This window comes from Aythya marila, assembly GCF_965140915.1.
Source record: "Aythya marila genome assembly, chromosome: 10".
Taxonomy (NCBI): domain Eukaryota; kingdom Metazoa; phylum Chordata; class Aves; order Anseriformes; family Anatidae; genus Aythya; species Aythya marila.
The window spans coordinates 14,318,952-14,343,272 of NC_139051.1; the positions used below are offsets into that span (position 1 = coordinate 14,318,952).

Here is a 24,321-nt window from a genome sequence, read left to right on the forward strand (position 1 = left end):
GCTCAGAGTTGTCTCTTGAACAAAATTGAGTGAGTTTTATGCATTTATACTTCAAGTCAGAAGAGCAAGACTGGGTGGTGAGTGACAAAACATTTGGTTATTTCTTTCTAAAAATCTAAACCAGGATATTGTACCCATTTGTAATGCACCTACTGTGGGGCAGGGGAGAAGCCAGGTGTTTCACAGTGCTGTGCCTTGCGGTGTGCATTTCACTTAGAGGCTACTCAAACCCACTTTAGATGGTCCCATACCCCACACATTGCTGCTGGCAGTTTAACTCTTGCGTTTTTGTTGGGCAGCCATCTGCAGCGCGTCAGTATGTCATGGGGGATTTGATACTTAACGTGGTGGGGATTCAGTTGTGGAGGCAGGAGCCATTTCCTTGCTGTTTGTCAGCTCTACTTCGTCTCGCGATGACTTTTACTGCGTGTTCCTGGCAGAACATGAACTTGTCCATACACTATCTGTCTTTAGACAGAGGATGAGAAATTCTAGAGCCGTCATCTGGTTCTTCAGAGCACCAAGAATTTCTCATCCCTCCTTCATCCTTTTGTCCAGATTCAGGCAAATGTTTTCATGCTGTAAGGTAAGCAATTAATAGAGTCTTGCATTAAAATGGAGAAGTCTATTCTGGCCGTTTTCTTTATTTGCTGATAACCCCCAATCTTTTTGTAGCCTGTCTGCTGGAAAAAGTAGCTGGAGAAGGCAGAATAATGCTGGAGACTTCCTGCATTTGTAAAAAAAAAAAAAAAAAAAAAAAAAAAAAACAGAACCTTGACAAAAACAGCTGCTATCTTAAATGTTGCTGAATCGAACCAAGGAATTCCTAATAGTTTCTGTTTGCAGGCAATTATAAATACAAGAGAACTTTCTGGGAAGCCCTGTCATGTGTTGGTCCCCGGTCAAGTTGAATGCTCGGCACTGAGTTTGCTGGGAGCAGTGACTTCCACATTTTCACCTGGACTTAACGTGTAGCCCTGCGGAGATGGCCTTACCAACTGGGTAGCGCAGCACGGGTTGGAAAGACAGATCCCATCATTTGTTTAGCTGGAGCTGAGAATTACAGCGTTTATTAACCAGCCTTCCCAGTTTTAAGTGCGTTCCACAGCTGGTGGTGCTCTGCTGAGGGTCAGGAGCAACTGGACCTCGGGCAGGTGTTGGGATTGGAAAAATCACATAAATTCATACAGCCTCAGTGAAAGAAGATAAATGCCAAATGTTGCATCAGCGGACTTGGGTTAAATAGATTGTTGTTTTTTTCTATGGTGGACTAGTAGCCCTGTTAAAAGGTTAAGTGTACAAGCTTCGATCCCATTTTGTGACAAAAGGACTCTCCTTTCCTCCGTTAAACATTTTTATCCTAATAAAAATGCACATGCACACACAACATTTCCACGTCTTTGAGGCAGAAAGGATTACCAGGGCTGCAACCTTTCCGTCTGCTGCCAGGTTTTTGTTTCTTGGTCTGTGCAAACCCAGCAATTTGCTCTCCTAGCCTGACGCGAGGGGCTCCTGCAGAAGTTGGCCAGCGCAGCAAGCTGCCCGCCTCGGCTGCACGTGGGGAGGCGGTGGCAGTGCCATGCAAGGGCAGATTCCTCTTCTTTGCTGCAGCCAGTGCAAAGCCTCTGCTCCAGAGTCGGGACGTGCTGCTGGGACGTTGCTCCGTCAGCGCCTCGTAGGGGTGCCTCTCCAGGACCTGAGGGCATCTGCGCCTGAAGAAGCGATGCTTGAAATGTGTGTCGGTAACTTACTGCTCTGCTTCCAGCAAATCCCAGCGTTCGGTGTTCTGCCCACGTCCTGGGGCAAACCCCAGGAAGCTGGCAGAAAGAGAAGAGTTTTTAGTAAGCCCTTGGGACAGGAAGACACGTGCAAAGGAGTGTAGTGGTGCTGTGTAGTGTGCTCTGCACGGGCTGACCCAACTCCCCTTCGCGTGTGCTTGCAGTGCTGTAGTTGCCCTCACGTGGACAGCATGCAGCATGCTGTGAGCCCAAATTGCTGCTGATGGCTGCATTTGGTGCATTTTGGAACTAGAAGTCCACCCAAAGTTTCCATCTGTATTGGACAGGAAAATTTCTTCAACAGCTGTGACTTGGTACAACAACAGCAGCTAGTGACATTGGTAGCGTTTTTATTTCTTTGTTAGAGAAGCATCAAACTATTTTGCCTATATGTAGTCGATACTCTGGGCTTTGCAGGGCTGTCTTGGAGAGATTTAGAGTGTGCTAAGAGTGCTGAGCTAAGGGATCTGTGGCAGATAGTGGCTTTCACAGGAAAGAAAACTAGAATTGTGTTTTGCTAGTCATGGGACAGCATTTAAAATGGCTTGAGAAAATCGACATTCCACCATAAACTGGAGCTAGTGAGATGTCTCACACTTTGTCTTTTGTTCGCGGACGGTCAGACACTAGGGAAGCATGTGCTTGTGAAGTACTTTGCTTACAGAGCTGACGGCTGGAAATTCTGTAAATGCTGGGCTTTCAACTGATGGTGACTAAAGAGAAGACTGAAGGACAAGAAACGTCTTAAACCCTGTCCTGACTCTGCAAGGCTTAGAGAACCCAGAGCTTGCCCCAAACCTAGCGACCTGGAGACCCCTTCTTGGAAGAGCAGGATCCCTGCTATGGCTCCCAGCAGGGAGAATAACAGGAGGATGGGGCACAAGAAGAGAAAGAAGGCATAAAAGCAGGTATGCAGAATGCTGTGCTTCCCAAGCAAAGAACTGGAGAGCATGGCCATCCTCGCTGAAAGCTGTGTGTGGGCCCTCTGGTGCTGCGTGCACAGAAAAACAGCAAAACAGAAGTATGCACAGAAGAACAGGAGCTTAGAGAAGTGCGGTTGTGGTTGTTGAATCACAAAACACACGAGGAGCAAGAATCGTGCTCCATGTGGCTGGTTAGCCAGGGGGGCTGGTTTTGTGCCTGCTGTGCACGGTGTGGATGGAGTGAAACAATCCTGGACGGGGGAAAGGAGAGCGAGCAGCGCCTCGGCAGCAGCCCTGTGGGGTTCAGGCAAGTTGTTTGTCCGGATGTCACCGAGGTGATTGTGCAGACTTCTGCTGATCCCTGAACTTTAAATGATTCCTTACCATCACAGATCTTCTACCGTCAAAAGATTTCTTCTACTGAAGGTCGTTCTAAATATTTGCTTGCTTTTGCCTCTTTCAGTCCTGGTTTTGAGGATGAGATTTTTCAGAGGGCAAATGCCTCCCACTGACGTGCTGTGCCTGTAACTGGCAGTGTCCTGCTGAAAGGGCAGTGGGCTACCTGGCCTTGGCAATTTCCCCCAAAAGAATGTGGCTGTTCCCAGGAAACACTGACCTCTAATTCAGGAGATTTGGGTGTTTCTGTACTGTTCGTGTGTTGTTACAAGCGAGGGAATGAAACCTGCACTGAGCAGCCTTGTAGCTGATTGCTTGAAAGTTTCCTTCAGTGCTGGAGATTTTGGTTCTGATTGACAGATTTGCTTTCTGGGTATCTTTCTTTTGTCTTGTGCTGAAAATACTAACAAAAGGAGTTTGCAGCTGCTGTGATACGAACCTTGCCAGTATACCTGTAATGGATTGTGTAAAAATGGTCACGGGAAATCAAGTACTGCACATGCGAGTGGACCGAAAATAAAGTTGGTGCCTACCTGAAGTATGTTGGGTTCTGGTTGTGCTGTACAATTCTGTTGAACAAATTCTACTGCTTAAATACAAGGCTGACAGGAGAAAGCTTGTTTCAGAAGAAACACTTCAAAAGAAGCTGTCATCCTAGAGGGTCCTATCGGATTTTTGGCTCTCTTATCAGTGACCGTTAGCAGGGGCTCTGTCGGGTTGGAGTCCCTTTGTCCTTGCAGGGTGTGAACATGTCTTCATGAGGGCTGGTGTTCTCCGCAGAGCTTATCTCCTCAGTGAGACCCCACGCAGCTGCATTTCAGCCAGCTTCGATCTGCGACCGTGTTGATAAGGCGTGGGGTATGGGAGCACCCACTGTGTGCATGTCCCCCTTCTCCCGTGGCACCCCAGCCTCATCGTGCAGCCAGTGAGGCAGCTAGTGCCTTGTCATGACTGCCTGCAGTGATGTTAGATTAGGAAAATATTTTTTTTTAAAAAAGAAAGAAAAGCCATGAAGCTGCCTTTCCCAGCCTGGAACCATGTGCCAGACCACCCCAGCAGTGATACTGGGCTCACTGGTGTGCTGTTGGTGCACACCTTCCTGCCCATGAAGGAAGAGTCTCTCCACCCAGGTAATTGTGTCATAGGAGACAGATACAGATCTTAACTACAGAAAAGCTTTTACGATGAACTCGTGCATTAGTAAGATGAATTGGGAATAATCACTGAAGGGGTCACTGTGCACAAGGAAGCGTAAGCACTCCTGGTTGTTTCCTATTTCTAACCACACGCCGAGAAAGGCTGCTGCTGCTGGGCACTCGCCTGCCCCTGCTTTGTGCTGGGTGTTCCTTCGGAATGGGTTTCAGACAGGAGGGTGTAGCAGAGGGCTGCTTTTGTCCCGCGTGGTTTCTCTGCTGAAATGCCAGCAAGAATCTCCACTGCGAACGCTGGGCCTAATCAGAAGCTGTGCTGAGCAGGGCACGGCTAAACCACAAGCATGAGTCTGACAACAAAGAATTTGTTACAGAAAGCCTTAGCTGAAGTGCGTGTGCTTTGTCTCCTCATAAGGAATACGTAATTAGTATATCTGTGAAGTAGGAAAGCACAGGTATATATGTGTGAATCCTCCCCTCCCCACTCCAGGGTATGCTCCCAGGATAACTAAAAGGACCTTTTCTTTTGGTCCTGCTTTGGCAGAAGATTTTCTCAGTGGCCGAGCTGAAGGTTTCAGATGCTGAAGAACTTCTTCCCCTGCTCTGACAGAGCTCTGCAGCAGGTTTCCTGCCTGCCTCTGTGGAGTGAGGCTCCCCCTGTGCAGGCACCGGGTTTTGAAGGAGATTTTGCTGGATGCCTTTACATGAAGGAATGTGCTGAAACCTGATCCCTTCTGTAGCTTCTTCCCCGGTCCCTAGGAGTATCGCATGTCCCCGTTGTCTCATGCGCCTTTGTTTTAAAATAATATTAAGCCTCAGACACCAGCTGATTTACTTTAATTCAACATCCAACTTATGTTTGATTTCTTTTCATATTCAAGTGAGCCATCTGGCTTTAATGAACTGTAACTGTTTTTAATGCTGCCTCCAGTTGCTAACATCTGAATATTTCATGTGCTGAAAGGAGGTTTGAAATGCAGAAGTGAGACTGAAGAGTCCAAAGTATTTCCAAATCAGCTCTGTTCCAGCGGCACTTGAGCTCCCCTCCCCTCGAGGTTTATCAAAAGGTAATCTTTGGGGTGCCAAACTGCAAGCATCAGCCATGGTGGCTGCTAATTGCAAGTATTCTCAATGTTGTGTACATAAAATACCAGTGCTGCTTATGAAATCCTGAATAACCACCCAACTCGGGCAGAATATCAATCAACTTCAACAGGAGCTGCCAGGATTTGGCATCTTCTAAATAAACAGCCTCTTAATTTTTGGGGGTGTTTAAATATTTCCTCATTGTAAACAACAACAAACTAGTTTTACGTCATGTAGTTTAGTTCTAGAAGTTAACTGGGAGCTGGATACCATAAATGAACAATGTGTTAATCTCAGTTAAATTTCAATTGTACTTTGCCAGGGTTTTACTGATAGAAACCTGTGATACATCCCCAAATTTGCTGGGCTATGTGCTTCACTAGTTTTTTTCACAGCATTGCCTTTGTTTTGGCTTAGCAGAGTGACAGGTTATAGACTTCCTATAGGTCATTACCAGGAAATACTTGGATTAACGATAAAAAGTGCGTCGTTGGTTAGGTCTTCTCTGTGTGCCAAGCATCATGCAGGTTACCAGCAACCTGATCTTCTAGTGCTAGAAGTTTAGATCGAATCTGTCTGCAGGGGGAAATCACCTTCAGCAAAGGTGCTCAGGGAACACCACAGCTTTGGCTTTCCCGCACAGCGCTGTCCTAAGAGCGTGGAAGTCAGGTATGTAAGAAACAGGTGGTGGTTGTTGGAAATTGCTTTATTTCTCTTAAGCTCTGCTTAATTTCTCAGTAAATTGCTCATAGGGACAAAGCAGAATTGGGAGTTAACTGATAGCTTTGTGGGTATCCACCAAACCCAGACTTTCTGAGCTGGAGAAGAGCAGGTTGGGAACAGTACAGGAAAAACTGGCAGCTGAGCTCCGTCCAGTAGCATTCCTGAAACTGTAAAGAATAAAGCTGTATAAATATCTTTCACGTGGTAGGATTTTGTCACAGAATGCCCCCATTTAAAAGGAGCTCTTAATGAGATACTCAGGCTTGCACGTGCACAGATTTTTGTTCCTCACTTGGTAATGGACATTTTCAAGTTGTTGGTTCCAGAGAACTTCCTACACCACTGAGCAGTGTCGGTGGATATTTCTCCGTTCTGTTCCAGTTTTTGTTTTACTTTTGTGTGTGTGAAGCTCACGGTATTGCATGCAGGAAAGCCCAGCTGGGCCTCTCAGTGTTTTGCATTGCAGTTCCCTAAAATTCATGCCAAAAAGAAGCTCAGTCTACAGAGCAGCTTCGGCATCTCCCTTTGAGTTAACACATGACTTGAGTTTGGTTGGGCCTGCGGCCATCTAGCAACCTGGACACTCCACTGTCATGCTCAGCACACCGGCATTTGCAGCCTGCTACACTCGGTATTTCACAATTACACCACGGAAATCCTCCACTTACAGGGTTTGTCCCGCTCTGCTCTGCGCTGGGTGGCCTCACCTCGAGCACTGTGTGCAGTTCTGGGCACCACAGCACAGAAAGGACATGAAACTGTTGGGGAGTGTGCAGAGGAGGGCTACAAGATGGTGAAGGGCCTAGAGGGGAAGACGTATGAGGAGCGGCTGAGGGCACCGGGCCTGCTTAGCCTGGAGAAGAGGAGGCTGAGGGGGGACCTCATGGCGGCCTACAGCTTCCTGATTAGGGGAGTGGAGGGGCAGGGGCCTATCTGTTCTCCTTAATCACCAGCGATAGGACCCAGGGGAGTGGTGTCAAGCTGAGGCAGGGGAGGTTCAGGCTGGACATCAGGAAGAGGTTCTTCACAGAGAGGGTGGTTGCACACTGGAACAGGCTCCCCAGGGAAGCAGTCACTGCACCAAACCTGTCGGAATTTAAGAAGCGTTTGGACTGTGCACTTAGTCACATGGTCTGAATTTTTGGGTAGACCTGTGTGGAGCTAGGAGCTGGACTTGATGATCCTTATGGGTCCCTTCCAACTTGGGATATTTTATGATTCTACTTTCGGAGAGGTTTTTTCTTCCCCTTTGTTTTTCTTTCCAAGTTCTCTGCATCGAAACGAGGGAGACACATCCTTCAGAACTTGCTTTGCACACAGACCCTGAGAGCCTGAAGATACTGCTATCACAAGCGACAGTGCCACTGCCCCTTCCGTCCCCGAGCCTGGCATTACGGGAGCTGCCTTCTCTGGTCACCCTGATAGACTGCTGAGCAATGGGGTGGGCGAGCTGGGCGCCTCAACTTCCCTTTCACAGAGCTGCTTCTTCAAAACACTTCAATTTTTAACAAGTAGACAAATTTTCAAAGGAAAAAACATGCTGTTAGATTTTTTTTTTTCAGACCAGCTGTAATTCACAGTCTGCTTATTTGAATGACAATACAAATGAAACTGCAGCCTGCGTAAAGCTGCCTCAAGTCTGCAAGCAGTTGTAGTTGGATGGAAAATGATCTTTAGTCATTGATAGCTATCTTGTGTCCAGTCCAGTTAGAGCTTCAGAAGGGAAATCACAGTGGCACCTCTAAAAGGTGAATCTTTCACCGTGCAGAATCTTTCACCTATTTGTGGTGCTCATTTTGAAGGAAGGTTTTGGTTCCATCTGCTAGGCAACTTGTGGTTTTTAGGGATTTGCCCATGCTATAGCAGGGGGAAAAATTGTTGTTGTTTTTTTTCTTTTTAAACCTTGGAAAAAAAACAACCAACCAACCTCTCTAAGGATTATCAAGTAGTCTTCATAAACACACCAGGTGTACACAACTCAGGACAATTTAAGACTTGCAAATGTTTGAGGCTTCCGTCTTGTAAACCGTAGTTACTCAAAATGTGTTTGGGTGAGAAATACAGCCTTTGTTTTTAAAAGTTTCCGTCATTCCTAGTACATTGTTTAAAAAGGAAAACAAGGTGCTTCCAAGGCGTTCAATAGAAATGCAAAGAACATTTGAAGCTTTTTTTTTTTTTTAATGATTTTTAAGCTAATAATTTGTTTCCAGGGCTGGAGGCCCAGGTGTAAAAACAACTTGTATTGGGTTAGACCTGTCCTTTTTCAGTTTCTACAAGTAATAATGAAATGATGATTTAATTGCTCATAGGAATTGCAGTAACGGTTTGAAAGCCATGGCTTGTAATCACAAAATGTTTAGGAGCGTATTTCTGCCATCTGTACTTTGTTTGCTTTAACCCGATAGCTTCAAAACAGGTTATTTTTGCCTGGTGTGCATCAAGAGCAGGAATAGCTTCAGCCTGTGGGACCCAGTGTGTGTGTGTGCACATGTGTATAGTGAATCCACGGTGCAAAAACCAACCACTTTTGGGGTATTTCTAATATTTTACACATGCTATTCTGGCATGTTCTGCAGAACGATAGCTTCTGGATGAGGGCTAACATGGGAAGATGTTAAATGCTTCAGCCATCTATGATTGTATGGCTTCTCTGTTTGTAGGGTGGGTTTGTAAAAACATACTGCGCGTTTCTTCTTGTCCTGCTGTCACCAAAACAATTTGGGGCACTATTGGCAGAGAGGAGTATTAGATTGGAGAGGGGCTGTGTTCCTTGAAGATCCTGAGATTTTTCTCACAAATTTTCTCAGACAAGATCTTTTTTGAAGCTATTTTATTCGTGATTGCAATGGTGGGTGTCCTGCAAATAAGAGCACACAGTAAAAGTTTATCATAACCTTATATTACCTCTTACCAGACACTTGATTTCTCCCCTGTTTCCTCACTGGCTGAGTACGACAGGTTCCCAACCTACTCGACGCATTTCTATACCACATATGTACAATGTGATTTGACCAACTGTTAATTCCTCCTCTTCCTTTTTTTTTTCCTTCTTCCCTTGTGACTAGAGGGCCCGTGATTTTTGGTTTTACTGATTTTGTACTGCTCATCTTGTTTTTCTTAGCTAGCCTCCTTATTTTGGGACAGTGGGACCTTCCCTTTATCTGCTTAACATACTCCCCACTGACTGCTGTGCCGCACAGTCACTTTTGAATGTGCAAGGTTAGTGGAATTTTCCACTGTAAAACCACCGTCTATTGCAAAAACATAACTTTGTTTCTCACAACTCCCCCCTCGTCTTTTCTTACTCCTATTGTTGCTTTTGCACCTCTTCACATACCCGACTCTTGATTTTTTTCAACATCAGGGTGCGATATTCTTCTTCAGATGTCACAGGGAATGACAGATACACGATGCCATTATTATTACAATGCCAACAAATAGTTGTGTGAGCTAATTCCATTCAGGTAACCACGAAGTTCGTTTCTCCCAAATGTTTCTAAATCCCCAGGAAGTGTCATCTTGAGCCACTCTATGTAGGATCTTGTAGTGTTTTTTTTCCCCGAATATTTTTAAGATCAGTTAAATTCGTCCCATTTTATCTATATACATACAGCAACTAGCACTAATTACAGTGCACACTCCTCCTTGTGAGGTTAGCAATAAATCTAATACCGTTTGATTCTGGAGTACTATTTTTGCAAACTTGTTACCTCCTTTTGTAGTACCTGGACTGCATCCAGAGTGCTATTTTCTAGTTCTTCGATTATAGCCAAGATATCTACAATAGCGTTTTCTAATTCACTCACCCCTAACTTTTTGTTTTGTTTTGTTTTCAGGATCTCTTCTTGAATGTCCTGGCTGCCAGCAGGATTGAAAGTGGGAGGCAACTCATGACCACCAAACTGTGACAGCCTCGGATCCCCCTGCTTCTGGCTGCTTGGCATAACCACTGGGCTACTGTGGAGATGAATGGAGAACAGCAGTATGATGCAGGTAATAGAGCGGTGGAGCTCTGGGGCTAAAGGTTCTCAAAATATTTGGCAAGCAAGGTGGGGAAAGCTCAAATTTTAGTTACTGTGGGTTACATTCTGACTACTGAGCTTAAGTTTGGTATTGCTCTGTTTCAGAAGCAAAGTGTATCATTGGCTTAAAGGAGAGCAAAATCCGACCCACCCTAGTAATTATGTTTCTAAGAAGCTGTGTCTTTCCCCTTCGTGATGCCAGCATAAGATGAGCTTATCGCTACTATTTTAAGGCATTTGCCTGTCAAAGTGGTTAATGTTATCTTGTTCTGTCCTCGTGTGCCTTCATGTTGCTCTTAATATTCTCACAGGGTTGTGCTGCTGGTTTAAGAAGTCAGATAATCGAAGCTGTGTGGTGCTGTTGTAATCTGTCCTGGTTTTCTGATCTTCCTTGCTGCTCCCTTTGATGGGCTTGGGACATCAGCTCCTAACCTGCTGCAGAGTGGTATATTATGACACATTAGCTCAGGTTTTGGTTCATCTTGAAGCACCAGGCTGAGGAGAATGTCTGTCTGGGACGGCTGGGGATACTAACAGCTTTCTGAAACAGAGTTCTTAGGTTGTATGCACAGGGACCATCTGTTTTCCTGACTTCACTGCCAGTTTGTTCCTTCTCCTTGAGAAAGTCCCTACCCACAGTGCAGTGTTGGGACAGTTAATGAGAAGTACATTTCTATTTGTAGTTACCAACATAAACCATTTGGTTAGGATTTTGCAGAGTATTATTTTCCTTTGATACTTGTCCAACGAGCAGCCCTTCTCACAGGACAATTCACAGTTGGTAATTTTTGTACCTCTACTTTATGGAAGTCTGATTGCTGTGTTACTGACAAAATGTTAAACATGATTTTAATCTACAGTGTTTTTAGCAGAATGTTAACACCTGCTATCTGATGCTGAAACGGGCTTTTTGATTATTAATTATAGCCAATCACTCAGGTTGTTGTCAACATTATATCCTCAAATAAGCAAGAAAAAGCAGCATGCACAAGTATGCAGAATGTCTCCAGGCACATACAAATGCAGTTTCCTCTGCTACTGGGAAGTGCTAACTTCTGTCAGGTTGTGTACAGTAAGGAGATGTATATGTGGTCAGCAGCAGGGTGTTCACAGGCTGGTGGCACACAGATCTGTACTAAAACCTATATTGAATTGCTTCAGTTTTCCTCCAAAAGTAGCAGAGGTCACCCAGTCCTCTCTGCCTGCTTACGGAATCGCCGTGAAGGGCTCCCTGTTTCTTGTAATTGCTGAACAGGTATTGTCCTGAGCATCCTTTCAGTGTCTGGTTTGAGTACAGGTGGCTGTGAAAAGCAGATGATAACTGAAGAGAGCCTTACTTGCTCAGTGCGAAGGCAGTTTCCAGCAAATGCTCACCACGTAAGCATAAGCACAGTGTTTTGGTGTTGCACCCTTGGCTAGTGTTTTCTGCAGTGACCAGTCCCAACCCCTACTGGAATGTGCACTCCCTCCTTTGACTGGTGTCATGCTTCCAGCTGATGACTTATAGCAGGTTTTGGAGATTCCACTGTCTTTGTGTGGGAAAGACAACTTTCATTCTTTTCACAGTCTTCCTCAGCTGCCGAAATTCTAACCTGTCTTTATTTATTCATGGCCTTGCAGCTGGTATAGAAGGCAAAGATTAACTGTTACTAAAATCAGATTTAAATACATCTAAGTTTCAGCGTGAGAAACCTTTAGATTAGCTTTAACTGAAGGTCTTTTAGACTTCGATGTGATGTATTTAAATGTCCTATGTGACTCTTTTCAACTCAATCACATTAAAGATACATGAAAGTTATTTGCACTGAGAGTTTAACTCCAGTCCAAAGATCAAGACAGTCTGGTGTAGGTTGCTTCCATTGTAGGTATATTTAAGTGCTCATGCCCTTAATATTCCACTACCGTCTTGTATCCAAATGATACAATTCAGTATTCTTCCTCTACTTGTATGTGTCAGAGAGCAACAGGACATAATTCATATTTAAGTCCAGAAAGGAAGAGTAGATGTTGAAAATAATGCTAGTAGAAATAGTGATAAATAGGAAAGGGTGTACATATCCAGGAAACTTTGAATATTCTTACCATTTTCTGACCTTCAGAGTGAATGTGCATTCTCCTCAGAAGCTCTGTAGGACACCTCTCAGATTTTACTTACCGAATATGATAGCTTGATTTGAAAGTCTACCTGGCAAAAACTAGTTGTATGGCGAGGCCACAGGGATGAGAATCACACCTGGTTTCTCTCCCTGCCTGTGCCAAGGTTGTGCTTTGCCACTGAACTGGTGTGTGCTTCAATCTCCTGCCTAACATAGAAGAATATGTCCTGTTACGTAGTGGAAAGCAGAGCTTTTTTAGGACTCACAAGCAATTAAGGATATGGAGAGGAAGAGAGAACATACATACATGTACTCAACTACAGCACTACTTAACAAATTGTGCTTTAAGATTAAATGGATAAAACACATTTTTGCCTGTTGTCATCCGTCACCCTAATCTACAAGTTTTCTCACAGTAGAATTGAGTTGCTGGTGTAAATAGAAGAGGTTTGCCTGGGCAGTTTGAACTCGGATTGATTTGGATGTTTAATACAGATGTACAGCCCCTCAGGAATGCAGCTTCATTAAACCGGTCCTCTGCGTATCCCAGCATCTGCTAACCCACCACAACGGAGCTGTGCGGGAGGGCCTGCCACAATCTGGCAGTGGACCCGATCAAAGATGTGATTTAAAGAGGGCCCTGCTCCGCTGCAAGCATCCTACCAGTGAAAGCAGAAAAGCAACTGGATTCTGACTCCAAGCTTTCCAGCATGTGAGTCTTGCTGGAGAGCGGTTGCTTCGCCCCCCTCTTGGAGTGTTTCTGCAGTTGGATGTAGAAAAATAGGTAGTGGATTTCTGAGATTTTTCTCATTTTCTATAGTCCTATGATGTGGCCATTCCATAACTAAAACACAATTCTCGCTCTGTGAAACACCGTGGAGTGTTTTTGCTGGGAGCTGTATCCAACAAGCTGGTCGTGTTCCACACTGATTCAGTGAGCACAGCACTGAGTGAGTCGGTATCCCATAGCTTGCCAAGGCCATCAGCCGGGCCTGCCTCCTAAGACTAGTTTCAGGAGAAGCTCTGGGTGTGCTGGTCAGGTTTGGCCATCGAGGGGTACAAAGCGATCCGAGCCCTTCTCCCCACGTCGCAGACCTGGAAGGAAACGGCTCTTTGAGGTAGGAAAACACACGGGCTGCAGGGCCTGGGGATTAGCGGCGTGAAAAGGACCTGGGATAGCTCTGATCAGTTTGGGAACTGGTTTTGACCCTGCTTAGAGGCAAAAGGGTAGCAGGAGCTGCATTCAAGCAGGCTTTCTGGGAGCTCCTTGTGGCAATTAAGTGGCAACATAAGTTACTAATTGACCCTTTCAGTGTGTTAAGTGACCTGTGCCTCATTTAAGGAGCTTAACTGCCCCTCAGACAGCTATCTGATGATCCCGCCTTACTGAAGGCTCGGCAAGGCAGGAGCCGTCCCGGCAGTACTCCCGGCTGAATCTGCCTGGCTCTCCAGCATGCTAAACCTCACTGAGCAGTCGCTTTGCTTTGCTTCTCTCCTAGCAGAGCAGTATGCTTAGACATCACAGCGCAGGGCTTGGGGGGCTGGATGAGAGCCGGGCTGTTGCTGTTGTCCAGCAGCCTTGTGCTAAGGAGGAAAAGGGCAAGCGGCGCAAAGTCCGAGCAAGTTGGTTCTGAGGCTTGCCTGACCATAAATGTTCTGTCCGAGCTGATGTTTCTTCCCGCTTTGGTTCGCCAGCTGTAAACTTAACCATTTTGATGGCGGTGTTAAAGTAAAGTGTTGTTTTAATGAGTTGAGAAGTCTTACTTTGTTTTTTCAATGAGGTTATATTTTTCTTCGAATGACTTGCAGCCAAAACTAGGCTCAGCTGCACCCTAGTTTGCAAACTGCTGTGTTCTGCGACTTACCCTCTCTACTCCGTCAAAATGTGTTAAATCAAGGTACCTGCTTTTGAGTTACTTGCTTTTGTCCTTTTCCAGGTGTGTTTCTGCAGTAAGTTAAAAATTATCCTCTAAAATGGGTGATGATCCTCAAGCTCCAAATTTTCTGAGCTCTCAGGCTTGTGAAAGGCCAACATAAGCAGCTCTGTTTGATTAAAAATAGCAAAATGAAAGTGGAATCGGGAGCAAATGAGCTGCTTTTAAAACAGATACTGTCATCATAAAACAAAAGCTATCTGAAGGTGCATTTTTAAATTTGGGGAAACATTCCTAGAATTCCAATGAAAAGTCAAAGATGAGTTTAATGTTCATTTGAAGAGAAAATGAACACACCATACCCTGAGAATTTAGAGGGTTTTTAGGTGATTTAGATGATTTTTAGATGATTTAAAGTAGCTCAGACTTCTGGGCAAATATTTGCCCCTCTCTATTCAAGGAATAAGAAGTGTTGTGAAGCATTCTTAGCGGATTTTCAGCATGTCTGTGGCTCTGATTTGGGAATGTGAAAGCATTTCATCCTTTGTTTTTGTTTTTTGGACACTTAATGTTTCTTACTCACATTACTGCTCCTCGAAAGAAGAGGTGCCACCTGTCCTAAGAGTGAGAGCATAGGGAACATTAGCATCGTGTAACCTTTGCTGAGCTCTCCCCACGCTTTGGCCACGCTCGGATTTCTCTGTTCTCACGTAAATGTGGCCCCAAGTTTCCTGGTACAGAGAGATGAGCATCTCTCATCTTCATTCACAAAGACAGCTGTGGTTTGACTGTAGAACCAGTCTAAAAGTGAAGCCTCCTTTGTCATCCCGCCCTGTGCCTGCAGGGAAAAAAAAAAAACAAACTGGGGCTGTGTGGTGAACAAAACTGGGGAGTAAAATCCAAACTGTTCTGGTTGCAGTGACTTCCCAGGAACGTGGGTTACACGTTAGAGAAAAAGGGGAATGGGAAAGAGAGCAGGGAAGTGAGCCAAGCACTGAAGGGGAGACCATGGGTAGAGGGACAGATATGATAATGCTGATAGAAAATATGACTAAATTGTAGAGTGTGGCTCACACTACAGCTGCTCTCTTCCCTGACAGCATGAGTGAGTGTACAACTGTGGCTTGAGTGGTTTTAGCCTGTTCTGGTTTAAATACATCCAGAAATGAGGTTTTCTTGCTCTGAAGAAGCTGTTGCACCTTAAGAGCTGGTATTTTAAGTGACTAATTTGAAGGCTCTTGATTTCAGTTGTGTCTGGAGCTGCTTTTCTTAGAACTACCCTGAATCCTTCTCTGTGCTTCTGGCATCTTATAACACTGAAATAAATACTTGCTTAAAAAAGAGGGGAGTCTTTAGAAAGTTCTTTTAGTTCTTTTAGAAAAAAAAAAAAAAAAAAAGAGAGCAGTCTTATCTGTTTCCTGGATGTTTTTTTTTAATTGAATCCACTGAAGGTCTGGTGTGCCCAGAACTTTTAGTCCCTTCCTAAATATTTATTGATACAAACACAGGGCTTATGCCTGTACTCCCCTCTCTTAGATTTATAAACAATTTATGCTTCACCAGAATACTCAGGCTCTCGCTATTTGTCAGACTGAATCCAACTTACAGTGCCCTTCACATACAAGAAAAGGTGAAATAGCATTGTTTGTGTGTTGAAATGCATGACTGAAGTTCATTGCATGCTTACATAGTCAGTCATTTAGAAGTGGTCTTTGCTGGAGTTCTTGATAGGCCAAAACTTTAGCCAACGGGTTGCTGGATAGAAGATGTTTGGCTTCTCTTCCAGATGCTGGTTCCGGTGTGGAAGAAATGGAATTCAATTGGGATGAGTATCTAGAAGACACAGGAGCAATCGCAGCCCCTCATGGATCTTTTAAACATGTGAGTAAGGGATTGTGTCATTACTTACCATTTCCTACATCGTTTTTTTTATACACTGAATGTTTAGGGTTGATGAGTCGATGCACTAAAATCTGGAAGACTAACTAAAATCACGTTTCCTAGAGTAATGAGAAATGTGGAATTTCTTTTTTTTTATTATTGGTTGTCATCATCTTGTTTGTACATAGCACAGGATAATCCCATCCTCATGTACTGGAAGTTAAGGGGTCCCTTGTCGTTTCTGCACCAGAGGATAAGCTTGATTTTTCTCATGAAGACTGAACTGGCCAGCATCTTCTCTTTGGGGATTTCTACCAGTCAACTGCTGTGGAGTAGCTGTGCTTCAGAGAATGGTGCTGTATAGTTCTTGAATAGCAGAATTCAGATCTGCTCTCAGAGGAAGTTTTAATGATGGTTCTCGAGGAGGCCAAGGAGAAAACAATAGCTCTGTTGAACATTTGACTTTAATAGTTAGAAAACTGATTAGGATCACAAGGTTTAGTGGATGGGATGAAGTCTAGATAAGCCCTTGGATGCTTTAAGTCGTTTGTTGGTAAACTTCAGAACTGCACTGTCCCATTGGATGACAACTGAAGTGTGGCTTGCTGCACTAGGACATCAGGGAAAGCAAGCTGCAAAATATTAAAGAATCTATTAAAATACAGCAGTTGTGTTATGAGCAAAGATCCACAGTAAATGTAGGCTCTGCAGAGACCCTTCCATACACTGTAATTGTAAGTTCTTTGCTCAGTATGAGCTTTCAGATATCACGTTTCTGGAAGGGAGAGACCTTACAATTGTTTTTAGTTCTTAGTTTACAAATGTTCTAGCAGGAGCAAGCTTAATCAGCAGTGGTGCTTGCACAGCCCCCATTGAGGAGTGGCATCGAGTTGGAGCAGTGGCCTTTTGTAGCAGCAGCGAGAGGTGCTGCCTGCCTGCTACTGTGGTGTGCATTGCCTTGCTTGATCTCCATTAAAAGAAGCCTGCTCACAGCTCAGACATTATACAAACAAATTGTGATGCCAGCCTCATAGTAGTGGCCAGCTGAATTAACGTGACAGCTCGGTTTTGTTAATCAGCAGGAGACCACCTTGGGTGACTTTGGTACCCCCACACGTCACCCTTTGCCCTCTCAGTTGGGCCAAACAAGAGGTCTGACCACTGTGGCTGTGGTCAATACAATTAGGTTAAAAAAAAAAAAAAATCCACGTTTTTAATTGTCATTATCCCTTACACGTGTAGAACACTGCAGGGCTTTGCTTGTTTAAGCAATAACCGCTGGGGAGAGTGCTTTAGGAAGCGAGTGTGGACAAAGCAGTGTCACCCAGTCCTTTCTGCTGCCTTGGGTGCCCTCTTGTGGGCAAATCCAAGGAGGAGCAGAGCTGGGCTGGCCCGGCTTCATGCCCGCACACGGATGCAGGCAGGAGAGCTGCAGGGGGCACGTGGAGGAGCAGGGAAATAGATGGCTGTGGGTTAAAGCAGAACGGGAACTGTCAGGCACTGATGAGCAGAGTTCCCCTAGAATTTGTCCAGAGGCCAGTTTTGATGTTCTCCATAATATGATTGGCAAAAAGAAAATTGTTTTAAGTTAATGCTGACACAGAACTGACAAGCAGGGAAAGGAGGGTATTTACAGCAGTCACATCCCCTAGATCTTGCTGTTAATAGAAATTCAATGGTGCAAGGTCATGTATTCAGCATTTCTGCTGTAAAAGTGTTAGTGTAGTTCCAGGATACATCAGGGGAGAGATTTTCAGCAGAGGGCATCCAGGCACTGATGTCTCTGCTAGAAACTGGTGGTCCTCGCAGCTCGGTCTGTGCAGTGTGTGTTGCTTGACGTGAAGAACAGATTTCTATAATCTAGATGCAGGAGAGCTGGGAGGGAGCTTTTGTGCTCTCAGAAAAGCAAAGTGGGAAAAAAATAAGCTGAAGAATAATGCTGGCACAAGAGAAAAAGGTGTTGCATCAACTAGAATTAAATTTTAAATGGAAGCTTAAGGTTTTTGTTTGGTTCTTTTGAAATGCTGGAGTAGTGAGACTGTGAGCGGCCTTCCGCTATGAGCAGTGGATGAGAAATGCCTCGCCCACATCGTAGGGAGAGTACATGCACAAGTCAGGAAAACATAACCCGTAATAACCCAGCCTGTGTTAGCAAAGCACTAGTCTTGCAAATGGGAGCTTATATTAATTTTGAATGTTCCACTGTTACTATGAGCAAGACACATTGCAAAATGTATGCTGCTTTCTCAAATCAAACATGGTCTAATGTTTAATTTGTTTGCGCTTTAAAAATTAAACAATACTGAGATCCAAGGGATTGTTTTGCTTACAATCTAGTAGGAGTCAGAGTTTAGGAACCCAGAGTTGCAGTGGATGCCAGTGCTGTTATCCCACCCTATGTCTAAGTAAACTTTCTTTGGAACCGTTTAATGCTCTACTTGAACACCCTTCTTCAACTTGTATGTGTGTGCAAATATGTATTACAAAATAAGTTAGTGCTCAGCATTATCTGAGGATATGTGCTTGCTGTGTGTTCTTGCAAGCTTTTAATAACATTTAATCTGTTCTTTAGCATTCTCTTCCTGAGTTGAATCAGATTTCCTTGGTCCAAGCTTGCACAAAGGGCCACAAAGTAGGGGTTGGTACTTGATGGGAAGGAGGGGCTGGGGATCAGGGTGCCTAAGCTGAGCTGTCGCCAGGTGCTCAGTGGCGCTCTCAGCTTGCCAGATGTGCAGCAGCAAGCTGCTGCTTTTGAATGCGTTGCTCTGAAGAAAATGTTCACAGAGCTCCTGCACAGCATCTCCTGCTCGCCAGCTTTCCCACTGGTCCAGCCTAAAAGAAGGAAGTTTTGTGCTTTAAACCTCTGTGGTGTCGTCTTGCCCAGCTGCCAGAAGAGGGTGCTAGCTTCTTGGTCTCTGCTGTATCCACCCGGAGCATACATGACAGCGTTTGAAAAATGTACCTGACTTCAGGGAAAGCTCCATCTGTTGCTGTTGGTTTCCTTGAATACAGTTCTCTATGCCACGAGGCTTGGCTGAAAGTTCAGGTAGAGAGAGCTGTGCAGGTTTCCCAGTTCCTTGGACCTTGTGTTGCTCGTGACCTGTCTCTTGGGAATTGAAATCCAAAGTCTTTAATAATATCTCTTCTGCAAGGCAATTGCCTTTTCAAAGAGATTACCTCTGTAATACTGCTTCAGAAAGACTGCAGGTATTGGGTCCCACTGATTTGTTTTTATGAAGGGGATTCTCTAAGTGAGGGTTATCAACCTAAAGGATGTGAACAGTTAACAACAGAGGCATATGCTTTTCGTTCTGATGTTGTTCTCTTAGTTTTATTTTTAGCAAACCAGTATGTGCTGGCTGATGAGACTATAATAGCTGTGGCAGTTACTGAACCGTCAGCACAGAACTGGTAATAAATAACCCAGAAAACATCTACCACATCTGCATCATACTGAAAGCCTTTCTTGCAGTTAATTCAAAGAGGAAATGGAACTTGGGACCATTAAAGAAAGAAAAAGCCAGTCACATTTGGCCGAGAGCAGGGAATTGACATGTTAGTTGTTTAATAAAGACTGAGGCTATGACATTAAGTGTAGCTTGGAAATACTTTGTAGTGGGAGCAGGGCAGGATCCTTCTGTCCTTGCAGGAGTCTTTGAGCTGGCGGAAACTAGGAATGCAATGAACTTAATGTTTTGCCTCCCCTTCTGAAGTTCACATCTCAGTATCTGAGTACCGTGCAGTTGGATTCCTCTCCTTCACACAGCACACGCACAGAACGTATATGCTATTTGGCACTCAGCTATTTCCAAGACATAAGCTTGCTGAAAAACTGTGTGCTGTTTTTGTTAATCTGTGCAGTTCATGTAACTGTGTCACACACAGGATTATTTAGATTCTTTAACAGAGACATTAAAAGTCCTTGTTCTGCAATTTGTGCAGGTTTGTGCCTTCTTAAATGAGCACAGTAGCAGAGACAGCGGCATCACTAAAAAGCAGGTGTATATACTTTAAGTAGGCTCACTGTCCAAAGAGGTTGGAAGAAAAAGTTTAACACAAGAAGTCAAGGTTGTGCTGCTGAGTTTGACTTTTAGCCCTGTCTAGCTGGACAGCCCAGCTGTGAGTTGGAAAGCCTTTCTGTGATGGGGGAGGTACTGTCTGGGACAGGAAGATGCATTGCAAGGTATTAATTGAAGGTTGAAAAGTACTCTGAAGTGTGGAGGAGATTTCATTAATGCTGATTCCATGTGCAGTCTAATTTGGGTCCCATACCATGATGAAGCTGTTTCTCCGAAGAGGCTGGATGGCATTTGGCATGAGGGTTTTTGCTAATGATTATGTCTAAATTGCTCTCCCTGTTGTTTCCTCAAGTTTTCTGGGTGGTGCTCAGGTGTGATGATCTTTCTCTTCAGGTGGATACAAGTTTGCAGAATGGTTTTGCCCCTGGTATGAAGCTAGAAGTAGCTGTCAAGTCCGACCAGAACACCTACTGGGTAGCCACCATCATTACTACCTGTGGGCAGCTGCTCCTGTTGCGCTACGATGGTTACGGAGAAGATCGCAAGGCTGACTTTTGGTGCGATATCATGACAGCTGATTTACACCCCATCGGCTGGTGTGAGCAAAACAAGAAGATTCTCAAAGTGCCTGAAGGTAATGCCTCCATGTGCAGAAGAGGGGAGTGGGACAAGGTGGGGTTATCTGTTGTTTTTTTCTGAAATCCCATGGCTTACTCTCTCTGGATTTTGCTCTTGCACCAGAGAGAGTTGTTAGCTTAATTTAAGAATTGGACTTAGATTTACACAGAGACTTGTGGTTATCTTAATCATCACCCTCCAAATCCTACTGCTTTGTCATTTCCTTTACAGAATGTTTTTTTGTCTTATTTCTTCTTTTGAGGTGTTACTGATGAGCATGTGGCAGCTTCTTCTGAATCACACAGCACAGTAGTGTGGTAATGTCTTGTTGCCCGAATGATATTTAACTGGCAGGAAGTATCACAGTTTTTCTTCCTCATTTTTCACTAGGTATCAAGGACAAGATACCTGACCAGGAGGAATTCCTTCAGCGAGTACTGAAAGGAGCATGCAGTGCTCCTGCTAATCTGCTGGAGGGGGTAAGTGTTTGAATGTGCTGCATCTTGGTTTTTGTCTTGCTTTTGCCTTATGTTATTAAAGGAACTCCTATTAAGATTGTCAGTTCAATGCCTCTTTTTTTTTATTTCTGTTTTGGTTGTCTTTTTTTTTTTATTTAGGAGACATTGTAGTATGATGCTGAACTTAGAATTCCACTCCTTAGTGTTTCCTGTTTACAGTGTTTTATGTTGATAGTGTTGTGTTTAAACATATCTTTCACTGCAGGCTTGGATTGTCTGTGCTATTTATTAATTCTCTCAGAAGGAAGACCTATTTTCAAATTCCCTTAGGTTTCAATCTTCCTCCTATTCTGGTCCTCCTTCGTATAGCTCTAGGGAAATTATTCTTTATTTACCTGGCATTCAGGTTGTTCCCTTTCTGAGCTGACTCCTTCCACTAATTTTTTTGTTTTTACTAGTGGGCAGATTATAGTTTCACTTAATCTTGTAACACTGCAAGTTAAATCGTTCTCTGCAATTAGAATGATACTTTATCACTTAATTATCAATGTCTGGTGGTAAAGTGCACAACATTTTTTTTTTTTTTGAATACCATTGACATCATCCTCACAACTAAAATTTTTATCTTTGTATGCTAGATGAGTCAGTTTTTAAAAGGAGTTATTCATGTTTGCTCCAAACCTGTTATATATAAGGAATAATACTTCTGAAAGCAATAAACAGCATTTAAGTGAAATGTTTGACTGTATCTACAGGCAGTACAGAAGTTCTGATACAAGCACCAGTGATTCTAAATGCTGGTTTCTGTTGTCCTGTGTTAGTAAGGGACATGTTTTTCTTTACTTTTGTGTTGATACTTTATTTATTCAAAATAAACGTGTATAAAGGACAGAAAAAAAGTGGAAATACAGGATTTGGAAGTTGTTGTTGTTGTACAGAATAATTTCTTTTATGTTCTTGTTGTTCTCTTTCTGTAGCTTCACAGAGGGAAAAATCCATTGGATCTAATTGCACCAGGCTCCCGACTAGAACTGCAAAACTTCCGGGATTCCCTGGAAGCCTGGATTGTCAATGTGGTAGAAAATGTTGGAGGGAGACTTAAATTGCGATACGAGGGGCTGGAGGATTCTGACAAATTTGACCAGTGGATATTCTACCTGGATCCTTTCCTTCATCAAGTAGGGTGGGCAACTCAGAATGGATATAACCTGCAGCCACCTTTAGGTACTTCAAAACTTATATCTTTTATACGGTGAGCAATGCTTGAGAATACTCCTGCTACTTTGGTGCTCTGAATCTGCATTCTGGATGTATAAATGGTCACATAATCAGTGTGTGATCTGCCAGTGTATCTAGTGAAATGTAAGTGAAAACACCAGTAAAAAAAAGTCCTACAAGACTTTTCACCCACTCATGCAAATGTTGCTAAATGGTTTTGCCTGTCAAAACATTCCACCTATTTGTGGAAGGAGAGGAGCTGAGGAAGGGGCCTTTGCAATTATTTTTGATACGTTTGTGTTCCTGTGTGTGGGGAGGTACTGCTCAATGGCAGGTTTTGCTGTTGAGACTGGAAATCCAGTAGGCTCCTCAAGGCTCTATCTAAAGAGGTGCTAAGTGGATATGGAAATGTTCCTGTAAATGGTTGCCCAGAGAATTAATTCGTGGAAGAGGGGCCAGAGAGCAGGACAGATTTCCATGTTTCCCAGGCATATCAGGATGGGTGGGTGGTAGCTTTTCTTGGTCATCGGAGAAGTGGGGCCTAAAATGGCTGAAACACAAATGGATTGCTTATAAGCAGAGCGGTGATGTAATGTTTCCTGATGAGGAGAAACCTTGGGATAAAACTGGAAAATGGCAAGTGTTTACTCTAAAGCCTTTCTGTAAAGGCAGATGTACATGCAAGGTGCTGGTATGATCTGAGCCGTTAGTTGTGGAAGTCCAAGTCTTTCAGAACGAGTGTTTTTGTTATATTTTTTGTGTGGTTTTCCCTTTACTGATAAGAAGAAATAATGCTGAGGAAACCGAAACTATTTCCATTGAAATGACTGAGCATGGTGCCTTTGCTCATGCTTGACCAGCCTCTGCTGAAATGAGGACAGCGAGCAGGCACACACCAAGTCACTGGCACAAACTAGATGAGTGGCTTCCACAGCACCATCTGAGTGGATAATGTCTATTAAAAATGTTAGGTTCTGACTTTTTAGACTTGTTTCCTTTTTATGTTGATATAAGAGCCTTTGATATATTCACAGACTTGACATCAGGGATCCTTTGTGCATGATCCTAGTAAAAGTAATTCCCTCGCTATCAGAGAGGTGTGTGATCTGCAATTAAAGGTGCTGAAAGAGTAACTTATACAGCTGAGACAGACATGTGGAACATTTCTTCAGCCTTCTGCTTGCTTAAGCCTAAAACAAACAAATGTTGTCCAGCTAGGACTGTTTTCTGGTCATGCATTCCTCCAGACGTTTTCCTCAGGGTTGATGTGACCGCCATTTTCTCAGAAAGACCTGACTGGGCAGTACATAGGTGATACAGTAGTGCCTGACTTCAGTCCCATTTTGTAACATACGCAAAATCTTAACAACCAGTAGGTTTTTAAGAATGAAGATACCTGCACAGATTCTGAACAGATGTGAATGTAGCACGTAAAGGAGCACAAATCAAACTTTTATTACTGCCTGTTTTATGAGGGAAAAGAAGAAAGATGACTTCATTCACTATTTCCTGGTCTTTTTTGCTCAAGCCATTAGGTCCTTGAAAAGTGAAGCAGATTGGCAAGAGATCTTGAAGAAAGTGAAGGAGGAAGAAGAGGAATCATCAGTTCCTACAGATCTTTTTAAGGTAAAGACAGAATTTGTGTATTTTAATGCTGTATGTGATACCAGAAAAATGCTGCATTCCTAAGAAATTATTCAGGGAAGTCAAACATTGTTGCTCAAACTTCCTTCCATGTTTTGTTTTGTTTTTCTGTTTTTGTTTGTGTGTTGTTGTGTTTTTTAACTTCTTTTTTGTTGCTCATTCTAGTTTAAAAAAATAAATTAAAGATCATACTGCAATACAGTTCTTGTGAAATTAGACAAAATACCTATCACAACTATGTGAGCCATTACTTGTCATGCTGGGAAAAAGCCCTGATTCTGATCCCTATAATGGCATCTCCAGTTGTTTACCAGCTGGCCTTGTTGATTACTGTCCTTCTAGAGGAGTGAGGTATTAACTGTACTCCTAGTTTTTTGAGCATATTGAAAAGTTTAACGTGTAACACCTAATATGTAACCTGATATAGTCATGTA

At 43.6% G+C, this 24,321-nt stretch overlaps 1 protein-coding gene across 2 annotated transcripts in view; it reads left to right on the plus strand.

Annotated features, from left to right (window-relative positions):
- SFMBT1 (Scm like with four mbt domains 1) overlaps window positions 1-24,321 on the plus strand; it is a 72,806-nt gene that overhangs the window by 29,264 nt on the left and 19,221 nt on the right. For both annotated transcript variants that reach the window (XM_082767798.1, XM_082767797.1), the window contains exons 2-7: window positions 9,894-10,050; window positions 15,836-15,930; window positions 20,343-20,583; window positions 20,958-21,046; window positions 22,003-22,249; window positions 23,772-23,869. In XM_082767798.1, the coding sequence (XP_082623924.1) occupies window positions 10,023-10,050; window positions 15,836-15,930; window positions 20,343-20,583; window positions 20,958-21,046; window positions 22,003-22,249; window positions 23,772-23,869 (798 nt within the window). In that variant the 5' untranslated portion in view covers window positions 9,894-10,022. The remainder of the gene's footprint in view (window positions 1-9,893; window positions 10,051-15,835; window positions 15,931-20,342; window positions 20,584-20,957; window positions 21,047-22,002; window positions 22,250-23,771; window positions 23,870-24,321) is intronic.